This window comes from Dama dama, chromosome 29 (assembly GCF_033118175.1).
Source record: "Dama dama isolate Ldn47 chromosome 29, ASM3311817v1, whole genome shotgun sequence".
Classification (NCBI taxonomy): Eukaryota; Metazoa; Chordata; class Mammalia; order Artiodactyla; family Cervidae; genus Dama; species Dama dama.
The window spans coordinates 32,509,442-32,531,483 of record NC_083709.1 but is presented as its reverse complement, the minus strand read 5'-3'; the positions used below and the strand labels follow the sequence as shown (position 1 = coordinate 32,531,483).

The 22,042-nt window shown below is 37.7% G+C and overlaps 1 protein-coding gene across 4 annotated transcripts in view; it reads left to right on the top strand.

Moving 5' to 3' along the window:
* The window catches only part of FOCAD (focadhesin), a 286,671-nt gene that overhangs the window by 189,245 nt on the left and 75,384 nt on the right, over positions 1 to 22,042 (top strand). For all 4 annotated transcript variants that reach the window (XM_061132648.1, XM_061132649.1, XM_061132647.1 and 1 more), the window contains 2 exons: positions 2,741 to 2,862; positions 16,803 to 16,895. In XM_061132648.1, the coding sequence (XP_060988631.1) occupies positions 2,741 to 2,862; positions 16,803 to 16,895 (215 nt within the window). The remainder of the gene's footprint in view (positions 1 to 2,740; positions 2,863 to 16,802; positions 16,896 to 22,042) is intronic.

The following is a 22,042-nucleotide window of genomic DNA, read 5'->3' as shown; positions in this document are numbered from 1 at the left end:
TAAATGAATTAAGATTACTGTGTACAAAGACCATATAAAAATGAATTGTATATTTGCATATACATAACAAAAATGAAACTTAATATATTTGCATATACATAACAAAAATGAAACTTAATAATAATACTAGTACCAAAACCCACCAAGTACCCAGAATAAATTTGACAAGAATTGTGCAAAATCCTTATACTGTATGCTATAAAATATTATGGAGAAAAGTTAAAGAAATTTGAATAAATTGAGTTATATACAGTGTTTATGGACCAGAAGACACCATGCTGTAAAAATGTCAGCTCTCTCCAAGCTAATATGTAGTTTCAACCCAGCCCCAATCCACATCCCAGTAGGTTTTTGGAAATTGACAGACTGATTCTAAAATTTGTGTGGAATTGCAAAATACCAGTAATGGCCAAGGTAAGCCATTGAGGAAATATAGGAGGATAGGAGGATATACATTACCAGATATCCAGACCTATTATGAAACCATGATAATTGACGGTGTGATATTGGTGCAAAGATAGGCCAACTGACTAGTGGAAGAATATGGAGTGTACAGAAACAAACCTACATGTACAGGGTCCCTAGATTTGTTACAAAAGTAATACTGTGGTGCTGTAGAGAAAAGGGATGATCTTTTTGAAAAATAACAAATTATATTAAAATCACAAGCATGTATTAATGAAAGTATACCATTAAGAGAGTGAAAAGGCAAGGCACAGAATACAAGAAAGTATTTTTAGAACATATATCTGATAAAGAACTTGTGTCTAGAATATGTAAAGAATTTTTAAAAATCTATAAGAAAAAGACAATTGAAAAACAGGGAAAAAGAGTTGAATTTACCCTTCAAAAAGAGGGTATACACAGTATATTAACACCTATATATGGAATTTAGAAAGTGGTAATGATGACCCTATATTTGAGACAGCAAAAGAGACACAGATGTAAAGAACAGACTTTTGGACTCTGTGGGAGAAGGCAAGGGTGGGATGATTTGAGAGACTAACATTGAAACATGTATATTACTGTTTGTGAAATAGATCGCCAGTCCAGGTTCGAGGCATGAGACAGGGTGCTCGGGCTGGTGCACTAGGATGACCCTGAGGGGTGGGATGGGGAGGGAGGTGGGAGGGGGTTCAGGATGGGGACCACATGTACACCCATGGCTGATTCATGTCAGTGTGTGGCAAAAACCACTGCAATATTGTAAAGTAATTAGCCTCCAATTAAAATTTTTTTTAAAAAAAAGAGGGTATACAAATGTCTGATGAACATATGATTAGATGATCAACTTCATTAGTCATCTGAGAAATGCAAATTAAAACCACAGTAAGATACCACAGCAGACCTAACACTATAGCTAAGATGAAAAAAAAATGGAAAATACAAAGTACTCATAAATATGTGGAGTAAACAGAACTGCTGCTGGGAATGTAGGTTAGTAGAACCACTTGGGACAATTTATACTGAATAAATTCATACTCTGTTACCTACCTATTTCATTCTTAGGAATAAGCCCAAACAAAGTCACCAAAAGACATAATAATGTTCACTGCAGCATTATTTGAGTAGCCCTAAACTTATTTTAGTTGCTGAACTTCCCTGGTAGCTCAGCTGGTAAAGAATCCGCCTGCAATGCAGGAGACTCCCATTCAATTCCTGGGTCGGAAAGATCCCCTGTAGAAGGGATAGAAGCTATCTAAATGCTTATTGACAGTAAAATCGTGGTATGTGCACATTATGGAGTGTTATTCAGTAATGCATATACTACAACTGCCGATAACAATATGAATGATTCTCACGATGATTATGTTAAGTGAAAGAAGTCAGATATTAAGTGTACAGCCTGATTCCAGTTATGTCAAGTACCACAGTATGAAAAAAGTTTGCTAGAGAGTTGTTATCTTTGGGCTGGGTGTGGACGTGATTGGAATGAGACATGAGGAAGGGCTTCTAAGATGTTAACAATGTTTTGCTTCTTGATCTGGGTGCTGATTACATTTTTGTTCAGTTTGTAAAAACTCATTGAGCGGTATGCTTATGTGTACTCTTCTCTGTTATACTTCAGGAAGAGATATTTATAAAGGTAATTTTTCTGTTTTAGTATCTTAGTCCTTGAATTTGTCTTCTCATTGGCTCAGAATTACCCAGATGAGGTCCAAGACTACCCTAACGCATACCTAGTGTTTGGCTGCCTGCCTTTGCTTTTTAACTGACATGGGGTCAGCTAATGCTGGAAGTTCAATTTAGTTAAGCAGAGTAGGAAGGATTGGGAGAAGGGTAACAGATGGAGGAGGGGAGGAAAAAGGGAGAGTGAATGTATGTGACTATAGATATGATGGAAAACTAGTCCATTTATGGGTGTATACTAAAGGAACCCATATTATCAGGAGTTTACAAAGACTGTCATGTGTAAGCATTTCTCTTTAATTGAGATTTATTTTTTAAGGAAAGTTAATAGACTCTCTAGAAGTAACAGTTAACAGAACTTAAAATAAACATGATTTGAAATATTCTTATTTATTTAAAAATGAATAAGACTTCTCCGTAGCTTCAAGATGTTCATTTCTTAGAGCTCTTCTTTTTTCTTTTCTGTACCAACAGTTAAAAAAATAATAATAATTTTCTTAGTATATTCTTTTAATGTCTAAGTGTCTCTATCCAGATTGAATATCAACTACTGAGAACCTAATTAATGAGGTTTTCCATAAGCAATGTTTTTATATTTCTTTTTTTTAAGGTGGTATGTTATTTTGTTATGATATTTCAATGTATCAGAGTAAAGATGGCAAACCATTGAATCGACTGATGGCCAGTAGAGGGCGAAGTTTCAAGCAGACCTTACTTGCTCTAGTGCATGAGGTAGGTACCTCTCGGTTCTCTGAAACAGTGCTTGCTGTATGTGCTCTGGGGTTTCCCTCCTTTGGTTTATGGTGATGAAATTTAGCGCGTGTTTGGAAATAATTTTTCTATTGTTCATAATGAAAGTTGCTTTTAAAGACAACCAAAATAGTTGATCCAACTGTAGTATTTTGATGTACTTCTCAAAGAAACCAGCATGTTTCCCTTTGGGCTCAGCCTATTAGAGAGTGGTATCTAGGAAAGTATCTAGTTTGGATTATTTATCAATATTTAATTGCCTCTGTTCAGAATAAATACCCATTTAATATTTTAAGAAATAATCTAACCTATTTCTTAATTGTAATCCTTTGGAAGTATGTAGGGCACCACTATTTATGTCTTGTGAGTATTGGAAATTAACAGTAAATGATTGTGTTGGAGGAGGGGAAACCCTTTGATTTTATTGTTTATTTACTTGTCTTTTATGCTACTCTTAAAATAAAGTTATGTGGTGCCATTAGGTGTTGCTTGAAATTTGATCATTACAGATTGTACAATACCAGAGGGAAGAAGGAAGTTGAAAAGCACTTGGGAAATCTGTGGGGTTTTTTTTAATTGTTTTTTTAAATTTTATGACTTCCCTGGTGGCTCAGATGGTAAAGCGTCTGCCTATAGTGCGGGAGACCAGGGTTCAATCCCTGGGTTGGGAAGATCTCCTGGAGAAGGAAATGGCAACTCACTCCAGTGTGCTTGCCTGGAAAATCCCATAGATGTAGGAGCCTGGTAGACTACAGTCCATGGGGTCGCAAAGAGTCGGACACGACTGAGCGACTTCACTTTCGGTTTTTCATGACAGTTACTCATTCAGGTGTATATAGGTTAAACTGTATGAATGAATAAAAAACAAAATATCACAGCAAAGAGGTTTATTTCATATAATTTAGACATAAGTTATATAACAGGTATAAATGAAAATGTATGAATTGTAAAAATTTTTAAAGATTTGACGTAATGATAGTGCTTCTACAATATGTTTACATTAAATCTTATTTTGATGCATAATTTATAAATATTGGGATCACATTTAATTTGATAATATTCTGTGTCTTACCAGCTGCCACCAATTAGCAAAGCCAGATTTTTGTTTGTTTGTTTGCCCATGCCGCGTAGCATGCGAGGTCTTCCTGCCCTGCAGTAGAAGCGTGGAGTCTGAACCTCTGGACCACAAGGGAGGTCCCAGCATAGCCAGATTTTTAAAGACCCACCTATGCTACCCATTTTAGTTTTATATATTTGGTTAAAGTTGAAATTATATAAATCTTTGTTTAATGCAATGTCTTTAACTAACAAAGGAAGGAAGAACTGGGGAGAGTAGTGTTTCTCTGAGAAGAAGAGAGGTTTAATTTCATAAGCGAAGAAAAACAATAGGTAATTTCTAGATTTGTTCTCCCTATTATCTTATTCGTTGTCATGGAGAAGAAAGAGATTTGGTACTTTTTTGTGCTTTAAAGCTGTGTACTTAACGTGGATAACCAACATGTTAACTATGAAGGGAAGCCTGAATTTAAAAGTCGCTATCATAACAGATGGAGAAGGGAATGGCTTCCCGTTCCAGTATTCTTGCCTGGAAAATCCCATGGACAGAGGAGCCTGGTGGGCTACAGTCCTTGCAATCGCAAAGAGTCAAACACAGCTGAGTGACTAACACTTTCACTTTCATCATAACAGAAACAAGGATAAGTGTTAATGTAGGGGTGGCAGAAGATATCTGATAAATTAAGCAAATAGTATCAGAACTTGTGAGGTGTACCTTAGATGTGAACAGAGAAAAAACTTGAGTTATGATACTTGTTGCTTATATTATTGAATGCCTAGAAAATTTCAGAGATGAGAAAAGATCATAATTTTAGGAGTCACTTGGAAGATGCATTAGACAGAATTCTACCGAATCTGTGGCAGGATTTTGGGTTGGATTTATCTTCTGCTTACTGTAATTCATTTTTTAAAAAGGCAGAGAGAGAGAATGAGCCAAGCAGTTTCTCAGAGTATCTGGCAACAAATAAAAATTTTAAGGGCTAGTTAATGAGAATAACAATTGCAATAATAATAACTCATAACTAGCTCAGGCACGTTAAAATTTGCTGTGCATATGTTAATTCATTTAATCTCTATATTCACACTGTGAGGTTGGTACTGTTTATGTACTTGACACACAGAAATAGAAGAGCCTGGAAATTGAACCCAAAAAATATGATTTCACAGTTCTTGATTCTGTCTTATTTTTAATGTCTGTCATCATAGTTTCAATTTGTTTATTAATTACCCATGGATAGACATTTGGGCTGTTTCTACTTTTTCCAGATTATGACTAAAGCTGCTATAAACATTACTATACAGGTGTATATGTGGACATCTATTTTAATTTCTCTTGAGTAAATAACTATATACAAGTGGAATCGCTAGGTCTTTTGGTGAGTGAACATGAAAACCCACCTGTTTTTCCAGTGACTGCCCCACTTTGAATACCCACCAGTAGCAAGAGGAAGTTCTGGTTGCTCTCCCTTCTTGCCGGCACTCAATATGGTCAGTTCTTAAAATTTAGCAGTTCTCATAGTGGTTAGTGGTTTTCCTTTCGTGGTTTTTAATTTGTGTTTTTTTAATGACTACTGATGTTGAGCTTCTTTTCATGTATTTATTCACATCATGGAGTGTTGTGTTCTTTTGCCCATTTTAAATCCAGGTTTTTGTTTTCAAATGAGAACTCTTTATATATTCTGGATATGTGTGTTGTCTTTTTTTAAAATTAGAAATGTGTCTTGCACATGTTTTTACCTACTCTCTAACTTGTCTTTTTATTTCCTTAATAGTGTCTTTTGAAGAGTGTCTCTTCAGTTTTGCAGAATTTATCAAGGTTTTCTTTTTATGGTTCTTGCTTTTTGTCTTATCCAAAGTCTCAAAAACTTGCTGTTTTCTTTTCCTATGTTATCTTTTTTAATTTTAAAAAAAAAGGTGTAATTTATAGACTGTAAAATTTACTCATTGAATGTGTGCAAGTCAATGGTTTTAGTATATACACAGAGATGTATAGCCATCACCACAGTCAGTTTTAGAATATTTTCATCACAATGTAAAGTAACTCTATACCCATTAGCAGTCACTCTCCATTTTCCTCACATCCCAGCCTTCATCAACCATGAAACCACTTTTTTAAAATTTTATATTGGAGTATAGCCGATTAACAATGTGATAGTTTTGGTGGACAACAGAGGGACTCTGCCATGTATATACATGTATCTATTTCCCCCCAAAGCCCATCCCATCCAAGCTGCCACATAACACTGGGCAGAGTTCCCTGTGCTATATAGTAGGTCCTTGTTGGTTATCCACTGTAAATATAACAGTGTGTACATGTCGATCCCAAAGTCTCCGCATAAATTTTAATTCAGTTTTGAGAAACTATTTTTTTTTTTGACTTGGAAATTGAATTTTATTTACAAATGTTCTCTTTTAAACATAGATGCCATTCCACCCCTTTTAAAGCATTATTAACTAATAATTTCCAGAAAAACCATTTACATTGTCTTAATTTGCATAAAACAGTATTATGGGGTAAACAAATATGGGATGGTCTAAGACATAAAAACAAAACAAAAGACAATTTATCCACCATGAATGCTCTAGTGACTGACAAAGAATCACCAATCACACCCCTTAATGTGCTACTCCAAGAAACGTGATAATTTGGGGAGGTAAATGCTTCACAATAAAGTCTTCTTACATAGTATGGTTTAATGGTGATTGTTTAGGATTGCTCTTGCAGGTTACTATTTATGCTGATTTTTAAAAATAAGTCATCATTATTAAAAAGGGCAAAGATTAAAGAAAAAACTGTAGAGAAACTATTTTAAAAACCTGCTGTAATTTTGGTTACAAATGCTTTGAATTTGTATATCAGTCTGGGAGAGAACTGATATCTTAATAATATCGAGTTTTCAACCAGTATGCAAGGTATATTTCTCCATTATTTTAGGTCAGTGTTCTGTTGTTTTCTTACTACAAATCTTGCACCTATTTTGCTAAATTTAATAAGTACTGCACATCCCTAAGTACTTTTATGCTAGGGCAATTAGACTGTTTTTTGGTTTGTCTTTATTTCCAACTGTTCATTGCTAAAACATAAACATATAATTAATACTTTTTTATGGCCTTACTCTACCCACTTATATATTCTTGTAGCTTTTTTGTAGATTCTTTTTGATTTTCGTTGCAATGTTGTCTGTGAATAGAGATTGTCTTAGTGTTTTTCTTTCCAATCTGTCTGCCTTTGATTTCTTTTTCTTGCCTAATTGCACTGTCTAGGGCCCTTTGGTATGGTTGAATAGAAGTGGTGAGAGCAGACATTCTTATTTTGTTAACAAAATAGTCTTGGGGGAAAGCATTCAGGATGCTTAATATTACATATGATGTTATATTTACTGTTAGTATAGAGGTTTTTATGGATATTCTGTATTAGGTTGATGAAGTTTCCTTTATTCCTAAATTGGTTTTTTTTTAATCACAAATAGATGTTGAATTTTGTCAAATGTGTTTTTTCTACATTTGTTGAAATGATTATATACTTTTTTCATTTGTTAGTAGGATGAATTATTTTGATTAATTTTTCTAATGTGAACCAAATCTGCATTCCTAGGATAAACTCCACTTGATTGTGATATATCTGATTTATTGCTGAATTTGATTTGCTAGTGATACTTTGTTAGGGGGCTTCCCAGGTGATCCTAGTGGTGTGCATCCTGCCAATGCATAAGACATATAAGAGTTTTGAGTTCAATCCCTGAGTCGGGAAGATCCCATGGCGGAGGACACTGCAACCCACTCCAGTATTCTTGCCTGGAGAATCCCATGGACAGAAGAGCCTGGTAGGCTATATAGTCCATAGGGTCACACAGAGTCAAACCCCACTGGAGCGACTTAGCACACACACTTTGTTAAGGATTTTTGCACCTTGGCACCTATGAGGGATATGATTTTGTGGTTTCCTTGTAATATCTATGCCTGATGTATTATCAGGATAATGCTCTCCTAGTAATTTTTCCTTAAGTGGTAGAATTTTCTAGTGAAAAGTCTGGACTTGGAGTTTGCTTTAGGAAAGTTTGTAACTATGAATTCAAGTTACGTAATACATTAGACTATTTACACTATCTATCCATCCATCCCTACTAATCCTGAAGAGGGAATTTCGGTGGCACAGCATACATGACAATTAGTATGTATCTCTCCTTTTTTAAAGTGTGCACTTCATAAAATCACAAAGTTTGTTTTGGCCATATGCAGTTCCAGTGCTTGGTATTCCTGGCACATAGTAGACACTTTATAAATGATTTTAATCCTTTCGAAACTTGGGTGTGTATTATATTTTACATGTACATTTAGTGGGATTGTTTCCTTTTTCCAGAAACGTTGCAGTTAAATTGATGGTCAATCTAATAATTATTGAGGTCTTACTAGGAAATGACATTATTGTCATTTGAACAAGCTATTATAAACTGTTTGTGTGGTTATTCATTTATATGGTTTAGCCTCCCCTCTCTGCCAAAGGTTACATATACCTATAGGATATTCTATAGTCCTAATGCATACAACTATAGATGAGTAAGTGAGTGAATGAATGGGTAAATGAATATTCAAATGCTCTGCTCTTCATTTTTTAAAGCGTATTTTGCTCCATGTAATTGTCAATATTTCTCAATAACAACATTAGTTAAATCAAATATTTTCAGTGTCTTAGAGAGCTAGCTGTTTAATCTGTGATGAATTCTTTAACACCCTTCTTTCTAAAAACTATTTTGGCTTTAAATTGAAACTCTCCCATGTTATACTTTGAGAAGACTCACGGACCTAAGTCTGAATTGGGTTTGACCTGACCTACCAGGGGTAGTTTAGATTTCTCTAAAACTGAAGTGCCCTTGCTCTTTTTGCTCCTTTGAAAAGGGGACCAGCAGGGGTCGTCATTTCAGACCTACCAATGCTTCTTCAAGCTCCTCCTCTGCCCTGATTTATGACTACTTCTTCTCATCCTGAGACTGACTTGGCTCCATTTGATGAGGAAGCTGAAGGTGAATGACATGTCTCTTTCCCTGGAAGTTGCTGCCTGTCTTGTCATCCTTTGGCATTTCTAACTCTGACATGACACTCTCCCCTAAATTGGATAATACTGATTTGTCCCTGGATGAGAATGGCAGCCTTGCTTCATTATTTCCTCCATCTTCGGGCACATGCAAATTTTCCTGATCCTGCTGCTGTTACCCAACCATATTTCTGCCTCAGCACTAGGTAATGAGCTCTTTTTTTCAGCGAAACCTTTATTGGGCTTATTGCAGGCGCTACTCTGAATGAGATTTTTTTCTTCTTTCTTTCTTTTGAAATTGATCATCACTTGTTTATTTTGCCTTATAAGTTATTTTTTTTCTTCTGCCTTCTTTACATTTTCCCCTAGATACCCAAAAGTACATGGGCTATAACCCATCATTTGCCCTTTCTTTCAGTGCCTTCTTCATTTAAAAACATATTTCTTGTGAAAAGCATGGAGTATGTTAGCATTCATGCAGTAAGAAACAATTATATGAAAATTTTGAATGATAATTGGAAGAAGTGGTATCTGTGCTTGTTACACATTCCCCTTAGAAAACACTGTGAAAAGTATGGTTTGCTATATTTTAGAGACTCCGTAATTACTGTGTGATGTGAGTTGTTATGGTAACAGGGTTTTCCCCCTTCCTATTAAATAACAGAGTAAATGGTTGCTTGAGACGTGATTGAATTGTCAGCTTTCAAGCTAATGTTATCCTGATGGGAAAGGGGAGTGGGGGCGGGGGGGAGAGAAGAGAGACTGAGGTAGAGAGAGAAAGTGGGAGGGAGGGAGGAGAGAGAGAGTTTAAAATGTCCAGAAAGCACCTACAAAGTGAGGAGTGTCATTCTCCTTTAAAAATGTGTCCTTCACAAGTCCTCCCTTCTTGTCTTCCAGTCAGTATTTGTCAGGGGACGGGAATAACAAAAAATTATTCTGTGCAAACAAGATTACTATTGACAGACAACTGAAGCCTGTGCTTCCTTATTTATATACAGTGGGACATTGAGCGGCCTTGGGGGTGTCTAACACCAAGTACAAATGGTTTTTCTTCTGGAAACATAGGAGGAGTGTGCATATGTCACAGACCAAATGTCGTGACTCAGTATTGGTGTGTCTGGGTAGCAACTGAAGTTAACTGCTTTTATTCTTTAGATAATAATATATACCTCTGGGAAACATGAAGATGCCTTACTTTGTGAGATTGAGGTTTTAAAATTCATAGCAAATGCTTGACCTGTCGGTTTACTTGCTGTTTTACCTTGCCCCTTCCAGTTTCATAGTCAACCTCACCAAAGCTTGACTGACATGATTTAAGTTATTTAATGAAGGGCTGTTGAAATGAGTATTTTCTTATAAATGAATAATTATATTTGTTAAGATCACTCAAGAGGCAGAGAGCATTACCAAACTTCTGGACAATGCATTCTGAACTGTAAATTATCAGATTAAGTGGTCATGTCATTCCTGCTCGGGCTTCCCTGGTGAAGTAAAGAATTTGCCTGCAATTCAGGAGACCCAGGTTCAGTCCCTGGGTAAGGAAGATCCCCTGGAAGAGAAAATGGCAACCTGCTCCAGTATTCTTGCTTGGAGAACCCCATGGACAGAGGAGCCTGGCGGGCTAGAGTCTGTGGGGTAGAATAGGGTCAGATGCAACTGATCAACTAAACACAGGCACACAGTTCCTTCAAGTAAAATATGTGTCTGTGCGGAAACTAGATCTCCTTTTTCATTCTGTCTTTTGACATTTGCTCTACGTTTGTGAATTGTGTTTCTAAGCAGGATATTTTCTGTCGAGCTAGTATTTCAGGTATATGTCATTAGAACTTGTGTGGTACTAATTAAAATGTTAGGAAATTTCAAACTGTAAAGTTTATAATACTCACTTTAAGTTTCGCTTTGTCGCTCACTGTGTTTTTAATCTGGAATGAAACATTTCCCAGCCAGGACATTTTGAACATGTTTTGTAAAATTTCAAATAACCATATCCTCAACAACTTTTATTAGAGTTTAGCTCTGCCTATTAAAATGGTTTTCTAACATTGTGTTTTCACACATCATAACTCTCTGTGATTACTTGTTTATGATAGTGTAGTTTTCACATGACAAGATTTTGCCTTAAAGCGAATACTGTACATTTAATTTGGTTAAGCTCAGCAGGTCTTTAAGTGAACATTTATGTGGGAGACACTGCTGTGGGTTCAGTGTCCATGAGAGGGATTCTAGAGTGAATAGAATATGATCTCTGCTCTTAGGTTGGTATGATCAGCGTCCAATCACAAAAAAATTCAGTCTGTTGAGTATAACAAGAGAGGTGTAGTATAGTGTACTGGAAGTGTAGGGATGGGAGAGATATTTCAGTAAGGAGAGATGAGAGGAACATAGGACATTCAAAGCCGTGGAAGCAATCAGTGAATGCGAAGGTCTTGAAGAGTATCGGACAAGCTTGGAAATTGGTTTATAACCCAAGTGAACCAGAATACAGGTTAAATGAAAGAGAGGAGCAGAAAGTAAGTGGGGAAACTGGTTGAGGATGTTAGCCAGCAGAGTTCTCACATAACAACAAATTATTTCTTAAAGTAAATGGTGTACTTTTAATTCTAAAATACTTTGGACATGGCATAGAAGAATTTTGGACTTTATTCTTTAATGAACCATCAAAGGTTTTTTGAAAAATTCTGAGTTAATATAATAGTAGCAACATCGTTCAGGATGTATTAGAAGGAAGAAAGATTTTAGACTGTTAAGAGATGAGCTAGGTGGCCTCAATAATTAAGACAGGAATTAGGACTAACTCAGTGAGGAAGAAAGTAGCGACGAACGTAGTGAACATTTCAGAGGTAGAGTTGACAATTGAGCTGGAGGCAAAGGAGAAGTCCAGGATAAATCAGAAATTTCAAATCAGAAATTTCAAATTTCAACTGCAGTACTGATGGGGTAATGTTGATAGAGGAATGATAAGAGGGAGAGTGTCTTTTGAATGATGATGCAAACAAGTGTACAGAGGGTATTAGTGGGAGGTGAGTGTTTGAGAAGTACATGTTCTAAAAGTGGTCATTTTAAAGCTATGTATTTTAAATTTTCTTTTATTGAGTTATATACATATGATAGGTTTCTCCCCTTTTAGTGTATCGTTCTATGAATTTTGAGAAGTGAACACATTCATCTAATCAGTACCACAGTCAAGATAAGGTCAGTTTTAGTACCCTAAAATCACCCCATGCCCCTTTGCAGTCAGCCCCTCCAGTGCTCCCCCATCTCCTGACAACCACTGATCTCTCTTATGTGCCTCTAGTTAAAACTTCATTTTAAAGAATTACAGGGACCACCACAGGCTAAGAGATGCAGGTTCTGTCCCTGGGTTGGGCAGATCCTCTGGAGAAGGAAATGGCAACCCCCTTCAGTATTCTTGCCTGGAGAATCCCATGGACAGAGGAGCCTGGTGGGCTACAGTCCATGGGGTCGTAAAGAGTCAGACATGACCAAGCATGCGTGCATGAGCACTCGCAAGGGACCACCACGGGGTAGACCAAGATGATCATGAGGGCTGAGCACCAAGCCCTCAACCTTTCTCCTTACTTCTAGACAAATTTGGCTTCTCTGATTCGTGTTTTATATATTGGCAGTTTACTTAACATTTGGGGTGAGGTAGAAAAATCACATAACTAAATACTTGAAAACTATTATTCTACAGTCTTAATGATACCGCTCTGAGCCACCAATATCTCTTACCTATAGTTTTGCAGGTGCCTCTGAGCAGATTTCTCTGCTTTGACCTTTGCCCATTATAGTCTCTTCTCAGCAGAACAGTCCATAAGGTATTTTTACAGTGTAGATTAGATCATATCATTTGTCTCAAAACCTTATAATGACTCCCCCTTTAGTGAGAGTAAAGGCCAGTCCTGAGAACTGACCTAGAAGGCCATCCTTTCTCCTGTTGACTCACCAGCCCTCTCTCTTTCCACTCTCCTCTTTGCTCCTCTGTCTGTGCTCATTATACTGGCCTCCCTTCTGTTCCTAAAACAGTGAGCCATGCAGTCACTTTAGGGACCTTTGCCTTATCTTTTATTTTGTTTTTTGATAGAATTAAAAGTCATGTAACATCAAACTAACCATTTTAATGCCTAAATGTGTAAGTCAGTGGTATTTAGTACCTTTCCAGTGTGTAACCATCACCTCTATCTAGCTCTGAAACCTTTTCATCACCCTCAAATGAGACCATGTATACATTAAATGTTCCCTCCCACTTCTTCATCTCCCCATCCCTGGCAACCACTAAGTTGCTTTCTATCTGTATGGATTTCCCTGTTCTTGACATTGCATATAAATGGAATCGTATAATATGTGACCTTTTGTGTCTGGCTTCTTTCACTTTCACATCATGTTTTCAAGGTATATCCATGTTGTAGTACTTCATTCCTTTTTATGGCCAAATAATATTCCATTGTAGATATATCATTTTTTGTTCATCCTTTTATTCTTTCATGAACAAATTCATCCATGGGTTATTTCTGCCCATTACCTATAGTGAAAGTGCTGCTTGAGCATGTATTACAGTATTTGTTTGAATGTGTATTTTCAGTTCTTTTCAGTATATACCTAGGAGTAGAATTGTGTGTGTCTGTGTGTGTGCATGCTCAGCCGTGTCTGACTCTTTGCAACCCTGTGGACTGTAGTCCACCAGGCTCTTCTGTCCGTGAAATTTTCCAGGTAAGAATACTGAAGTGGGTTGCCATTTCCTTCTTCAGGGGATCTTCCCAACCCAGGGATTGAACCCATGTCTCTTGAGTCTCCTGCATTTTCAGGCAGATTCAAGCCCAGGAATGGAATTGCTGGGTCATAATTCCATGTTTAACTTTTTGAGGAACCACCAAACTGTTTTCCATAGCAGCTGAACCATTTTCCATTCCCACCAGTACTTTCCTTTGTTTTTACATCTTCATTTTCAAGTTTTCTCTCAGACTTCACCTTCTCAATGAGATACACTGATCACCCTATTGGTCCTGTAATCTGCTTCTGTCCCCACTCTGGCCTTGTTATCCTTCTTTCCCCCCTTTCCTCTATTTGCATATTTCCATAACGTGGTCTCTTCTTTTAGGCACATGAAGTAATGTTTCATTATACTTAGTACTACCTCTTATACATAGAAACTCTTACTCTTTCCTAAATCATAGAACCTGCTCACCTCAGCAGTACATCAGACACCTGTCATTGCATGGGTATGCAGAGTTAGTCTTAGAAAAAGAATATTGCACATGTTAATTAAAACTTAGTGCACAGTGCTTGAGAACCTTGCTTGATCATCTGTTGAATAACAGGGTTGAAACGTCATGATTTGGAATTTGTTTGTTGATTGGCTTTCCTTCAAAGCTTCTCACAAGTATAGCAAATGATACATGATTTTCATACTTTAAAAATGCTAATTATATTTGTCAGCCTAGCAACATTACCTATATGGGAGGGTTATGTATTGAATTGGAACAGGATCCTAAAATGTGTTTGTGTTAAAAATGGTCAAGGAAGTCTCTTCTGTCTGGAGCACAGCTGGAGAGTAAGGGCATGGCTGTATGCAAGCCGCTTCCCTAAGTCTCTCTTCTGTAAGGGAAAAAGTGAGAAAGTGCATTTTACAGGAGATTTGGCCCCAGCTAACTCCACAGAACACTAAGTCTAGGTATACTCTCAGGAAACCTGGGGAGTTCAGGTTGGTGTCTAGGCTCAAGCCTGACTGCCTCCCTACACCCACCTTCAGATGTGGTCTGAGTAGCAGCCGGAGGAGTAGCTTTAACCTTCAGTTTATAACCTCCTTTTAAATAGGTTTCCTGGCATGAGCGTCTTTGTTCTTAGAAGCTCGACATTTGATTTGCTTATTTACCTTTACATTTTTTTCATACTACTTTCTTTTCTTAACTCAAGTTTAAGAAGCAATTGAGATCATTGTCTTTCCAAACACATTCAGTGCTCTCTTTGCCAATTTGCCAACTTGAGCTTCCCAGGTGGCATAAGAGAGCTGGGTTTGATCCCTGGTTTGGAAGACCCCCTGGAGGCGGGCAAGGCAACCCATTCCACTGTTCTTGCCTGGAGAATCCCATGGACAGAGGAGCTTCTAGGTCTATGGTCCATAGGGCCGCAAAGAGTCAAACACGACTGAGTGACTTAGCACACAGCACATGGATATTCTCAGTTGTGCAATGATGTCCGTGGATTACTTGGCAGCAAAATTTTAAGATATTTTGAAGTTCTGAAGTAAGAGATAAAAGTTTTAGTGGTGTTGGTTTTCTTTCTGTGTAATCCAGATCTCAAAATAGAACTCAAAGATTATTCGTCTATTTTATGGAAAGAAAACAGAATTGGTAGGAAAAAAGTTAAAGGGAAGTCCCCACATGTTGGAGACAGAGAACAAGGTCAAGGACTAATTGTACCAACATGGCCTCCTGAACAATGAGAGAGGAAGCAGGAATTGGTGGGTTCATTCCTTCAAGGAGTTTTGTTAATATGTCAACAAGGCTCCCCCTACTCTACTTGACAGAATGAGTACTTAACCAGAAAAGCAAGAAACCTGTCTTTATAATTTTTTTAAAGTTTATTTCATGATCTGAATATCTCTTTCATACTGTTTGAGTATCTGATTTTTGAAAAAGAAACAATGGGATGAGGGGTGTAGATTTCAGACAGAACTGATCTCTTTGTTCTCACAGACGCTTCATAATCCATTTATGTCCATTTGTGACTCTCTGCCCATTTCTGAACCCTCTGCAGTCACTGATCGATTTATAATCCTCATATCCTTCCAGAGTCCCTTGCTTGTTGTAGGACCACACTGAGATAGGGATGAAAGAAAATACCAGAAGCCATGGAAACCAACCCTGTTCAGAGAGGCTGTTCTCTGCCCTATAACAAAGCACTGGAGAAAATTAATTCCTGTCATATAGTAAAAATCTCCGTAAACACTGTAGTTATCATGATCTTGGGGCAATCATATAGAAATTTGTCCTTTTTGTGTGTTTGTTGTTGTTGTTTGTCTGTGAGACACAGACTAAAGTTTCCGTTGTTTGAGTTTAGATGAGATGAGTTACAGGAAGCATGAAATGTGATGCACTATGACTGTTTTTTTCTTGAGTGATCTTTCTTTAACAGAAGCAGACCTTGGCAAGATTTGTTGCAAGATAGCCGTATACTAATAGGTAGAAACAGAAATGACTATGAAAACCAGATGTTTTGTCTGGGCCTGTCTTCAGAAACAGGATTTCAGTGTTGGCATATATCATTTTTCTCTTGTTTACCCACACTGATTAAAGGGCATTTATCTAGTGGTGTGCACAATTGCTGTGTGCGGGACTCGTTTGCATGCTCTTACCACGACAGTGTCTGCACAACATGATATTTCTGTTGGCAATTTAAGTTTATTACTTTAGAAACTGTCATAGTGGAAGTCCAGGATGTGAGCGATATTTATTTTTATTTAAAATTACTAGGGGGATTTGTTAGACAAAACCTAGTTTCCTGACATTGACAAGAGGCTTTCTAGAGTTTCTCCCTAATTTTCAAAGGCATATTTGTATTACACATGCATCTTAACTTGTGGTCATTATAGGATTTTATTTGCTTTAATTTAGAAAATTCCAGGCTTATTTTATTTTGTCTTTGCAGGATTCTAAACTCCTCTCCTTTGAAAATCTCCAAAAGATCTTATTTGCGGTTATGATCCTGGACGGATTTGGTTTGTTTTAGAATCTAAACCATTGAAATGAAGGGAAAGAAAGAGTTCCTGATACAGTTTTCATTTTAGTCTGTTTTAATATTGTGCAGCCTGACTTATGGTACATTTTCCCCACAGGTTCATATCCAGCTTTCCGAGTGGCACCGGGCAATTTTTCTCCCCCAGGCCTGGCTCGCGTATATGACTCGTGCTTATCATGCCATTTTACAGGTAATCAAATCATGGGATGGCTTGCTTTAAGGCCTGTCTCTTTTTTAAGGTTTACTGCAAATATGTATTTAATGTAAAAGCACTTAGGAAAATAGCATTATCAAAAATGCAGCAGTTTTCTTCTTTCTGACTTATATTAATGCAAATATGTGGCATCTAGAAAAATGGTACAGATGAACCTATTTGCAGGGCAGGAATAGAGATGCAGACTAGAGAATGGACATGTGGATTCAGGCAGGGAATGGGGGGGTGGGACAAATTGGGAGATTAGGTTTGACACATATACCCTACCATGTGTAACACAGTTGGCTAGTGGAAAGCTATTTTATTGCACAGGGAGCTCAGCTAGGTGCTCTGTGATGACCAAGAGAAGTGGGATGACAGTAGGTTAGAGGGAGGCTCAAGAGGGATGGGAAATATATATACATACAGCTGATTCACTTCATTGTACAGCAGAAATGAACACGTTTTAAAGCGATTATACTCCAATAAAAAATGCAATGGTTATTTTTGCTCATAAAAGAATGTGAAGCGTACATGTGTAACTGCCCTTAAATTTTCAATGTGATGGCCCCCCAAATGTGTGTTCCATCCAGAGCTCCCTCTAGAATGCTACTCTCCTGTGTCCTGCTGCTTGGTGAATATCTATTATTGTACCAGCTGTCCCCCAGCACCCCAACTTGAGCACATCCCAGACTGAGTTCACCATCTTGTACCTGCCCCCTCTCCATCTAGACTTGCTTACGTCTCCAGCTTTATGTCTTAACCCTTCCCCTGCATTTTCAACCTTGCTCAATTTCTTTGTTTTCCTAAACACAGCATGTCTTCCCTAATCTCTTAATTTTTTTAGTTCCCCAGCCAGGGATCAAACCTAGGCCCCCTGTATTGGGAATGTAGGGTCTTAGCCACTGGACCACTAGGGAAGTAAACCCTAACCGTTTGACTTTTACCTACACTGTTCTTTTGCAGGCACTGCTACTTCCCTTTGCCTACTCAAGGCTCTTTTGCAGCTTTTCCCTTTTTGCCAAATTCCAGGAGTAAGTTTCACTTTGTATATATAGTTAGTCATGGTGGTTTAAGGGTCACATGTTGGAATGGCAAATTTCTACTTGTTCTTTATAGTTTTATCTGTGTGTCTCCCCTCTCCCCCCAGGGTTGTCTGCCCCTCACATATGCTTCCTTAGAACCCTTGCTTCCCTTTAGAAGCCCTCATCACCTTAGTTATGTGTCCAGGGTCTCCCTCCAGTTGTCTCTCTTCCTTACAGTCAGAAGCTATTTTCCTATCTGTTGTCTCTCCAGAACCTGACATGTCTAAAACATAGTAGGTGCTCACTAAATAAATGAATTATGCTTCATTTGACTTCTTTTATTCCAATAATATTGTAAGTTATAGTTTGTGAATTTCAAAAATTAGAAATAATTTTAACCAGTTTGGGAATATATAAACTGGGAATATATATAAATGAGAAAAAAAAACCTACTAACAATCCTTTTTCCTAGCTTAAAATTCATTGTTAAGGATGATAGGGAAAAAAATCTAAATTACTTAAGAAATTGATGGCCCCAGATAAGATTTTCATGAAGTCTTAAGAAATAAGGCGTTGTGGTTAAATATAACAGGTGTCCCCAACCTCCAGGATCTAATGCCTGATGATCTGAGGTGGAACTGATGTAATAATAATAGAAATAAAGTATACAATAAATATAATGTGCTTGAATCATCCCAAGACCACCTTCCTCCTATCTTCTGGTCTGTGAAAAGATTGTTTTCCACAAAACTGGTCCCGGGTGCCAAATAGGTTGGGGACCACTGTCCTAAAGGATGGAGGCGGGGCCAGAAGAATGACTAAGCATCTCAGCATTCATGTTTGCATGTTAAAACCTTGCTACAACATATTCAGTCTTTGATGCTTTAATAGAAGATGTACTCCAATATAGGCACCTGGACGCAGCAAGAATAACTCCTCCTCCTGCAGAATGTCCTGAGAATTTTATTTAGCTCTTAGCATAAGGAAGGTCAAATTGGACAGGATTGTGGTTTAACATGGGCATCTCTGGTGTCTCAGGCAGTAAAGTATCTTCTGCAATGCGGGAGACCCAGGTTCGATCCCTGGGTTGGGAAAATCCTCTGGAGAAGGGAATGGCAACCCACTCTAGTATTCTTACCTGGAGAATCCCATGGACAGAGGAGCCTGGCGGGCTACAGTCCATGGGGTCGCAAACGGTTGGACACAACTGAGCAACTAAGCATACACTCATGGGATATAACATGCAGATGACAAGCAATTGACTTTTTTAAAATACTCTATGGTTTCCTTTTCATAATAAGATCTTTATTAAATGACTAGTATCTGTCCACCAATATGTAACATTTAGTATTTCAATTCATCTTTACAGAAGCCCTTTAAAGTAGGTATAGTAACCTCATGTAGAATGGGATTATAGATGGGAAAGCAGGGTTAGCAGGAAAGCCAAGCAAACAGCACACAACCCAACAGTCAGTAAATGAGAGAACTAGAACTTAACTTGGATTTGTCTGATTCCGGAGCCACAGCCTTTGCCACCATGTCGTGCTTTTTCCCTAACATCATCATTGTGTGCCTCTGACTCTTTGCAACTCCATGGACTGTAGTCCGCCAGACTCCTCTGTCCATGGGATTTCCCAAGCAAGAATACTAGAGTGGGTTGCCATTTCCTTCTGCAGGGGAATCTGCCCTACGCACAGGTTAGACTTCCGTCTCCTGCTTTGGCAAGCTGATTTTTTTTACCACCGAGCCACCTGGGCAGTCCAAGACCATCATTAACTGTTACAAATAATGCAAATTGGTTTAATATTTTTGAGATCAATTTATGAAAATCAAACTGAGTATTTGTAATAATACAGGTCAATTATTCTGCCTTTTCTATTGTTGTCGGTGACAGTATGTATCTTTATGTGTATTCATTTATCAGTTAAAATCTCTTTCCTTTGGATTTCTAATAAGTCTAGTTCCATTGAGAATTGGTGATTAAGAGGTGAAACTCAAAGTAGGGACTATAAAAAGGTTTTCAGTATTATTTTAAAAGTATAGCAGTGCTCTTTAGGCTATGAGTATTATTTCATATGCTGATGCATTTTAACTGTTCAACAGGTTGTTTTTTTTTTTTAATGAGCCCACACACTTAAATAGAATTTACAGGATCTTAGAAGAATTAGAGCGACTGCCAAACTTCTCATCTATATCAAGAATTTCCGTCCTGGAGGATAGCTCTTGGGTACAGGAGGCATAGTTACTTCCATCTGGTGCTAGACATGTTTTGTAGACTACAGCATCAGAGCCATGTTTTATTCAATAACCCTAGGAGACACTCTGAAAGGTACATTCTGCATTATTTCCTGGAGGTTGACTGTAATGTGAATAAGTTTGCAATTTAAACACTTCCAGTGGCTTTCGCTTGAGCGTCAGCTTCTAGCCTCATGTAATTTTCCACAAGAACATGGGATTTTGAATTATAAGCATATCAAAGTGATTGACATGGGGAGGTATTTGAATTTCTTCCCATGAAGTTGAAAAATGCAGCTACAGGTTGACTGACAGTTTTGAGTCCATTTTGGTAAGGTGCCATCCAGTCGACTTGACCTTGCTCCTTTTGAGGGATGCTAAGGAGGTTAAGGTTTCCAACCTTTGTGTAAAGGGTCCTTAAGGACTATGACTATCATCTCAGACAGGACAGAGGGGTTAAAATAGGTTGACTGAAGATACTTGTTTCCTGCATTGGTCAGCTGGCCACACAATAATCTGAAGTCAAAACCAGTCAGGAATTGTGACTACTAGTAAATTACTCTTTGACCATTTGTAAAGGTTGTTTGTTTGTTTTTAGTGGGCAAGTTTAGAATTAGGCAAAATTGCTCACTGTAATTAGCAAGTTGTAGTTACATACGTTGAGGGTATTTTTTTTTAAAAAAGGAAGATGAATGGATAAATTAATAATCGGAATCTACAGGCCATCCAAAAATCTCAATTCAAGTGATCCTTTCAGCCTTTTCTCTCCCAATGAGCGTTCCCTCCACCTCACCCCTCTTCTTAACCATAGCTGTTAACCAGAAGCAGAGGAGACTGAGTTAAATGCCACTGGATCTCGTATCAGTTGGTGAAGAATTGGATGGCAAAGTGGCTCTGAATAAATAGCCTAACATTGACTGGGTGGAAGGAGTTAGAGACATTTCAGAAGAGAAGATTGAGAAGAACCAAAACTCTGAGAAAGGAAAAATGAAAAATGTACTTAGTCACAGTAGAGTTGTACTGATTTGTTGCTGCAGGAGAGATCAGAAAAGTCAGCCTTCTCAAGAGGCTGCATGTATAGCAGCCTTTTTGTGTTTTGTTTGTTTCTGAACAGATTTTTAACCTTTTAATTTCTTTTACGGAAAGCATTATGGGACGTAAATATTTTAGGAGGAAAGAGGAATGATTTAAGAAGCATAATAAACAGAGGTAGGCAATAAGCATGATTTTCTGTTTTGCCTACCCTCTTGGAAGGCTACAATCAATATTAAATATTAATATCTTGCTAGTTTGACCACCTCTGATACCTTGCTCCAGGTATCAGAGAGAGACAGAGGGAGAATGAGAAGGTCAGAATTCTATCATGGAAAGCACAGAGGTGGGGATGGACATTGACTGAGGTAAATAGACTATGAAGGATGTGAACAGAATGCCCACCAGATCTCACTGTGCTGAACTGGTGAGCCCCAGGGCACTATGTGCTGGAGGCTGTGCAGAATACAGGGCCTCCTTAGCTGGATAAAGTGTCCTTGTCCTTGCCAGTGAGCTTACGGGCTAGTAACGAGAGTGTGTGAGAGAAATACAGGGACGTGCAACTGTATAGTCTGGATATTACATTTTGGGGAACCTTTTACCCTTTGAGAGTATGCAGATTAAAAATATGGATTATTTCAAGAAGGTTTCATATACATATATATTCATGAGAGAATAGCTTATAAGAAGATAATAAGGGGGATTTGTTTTCTATGGCAGACCTGATAACGGTAGCAATTATTCCCAGTCACTATACTAAATAGACACTTTTTCACATTATTTAATGTGATACTGTAATACCATAAGTTAGGTGTTTGCTATATTTTACAAATGGAAACCGAAGCTTGGAGA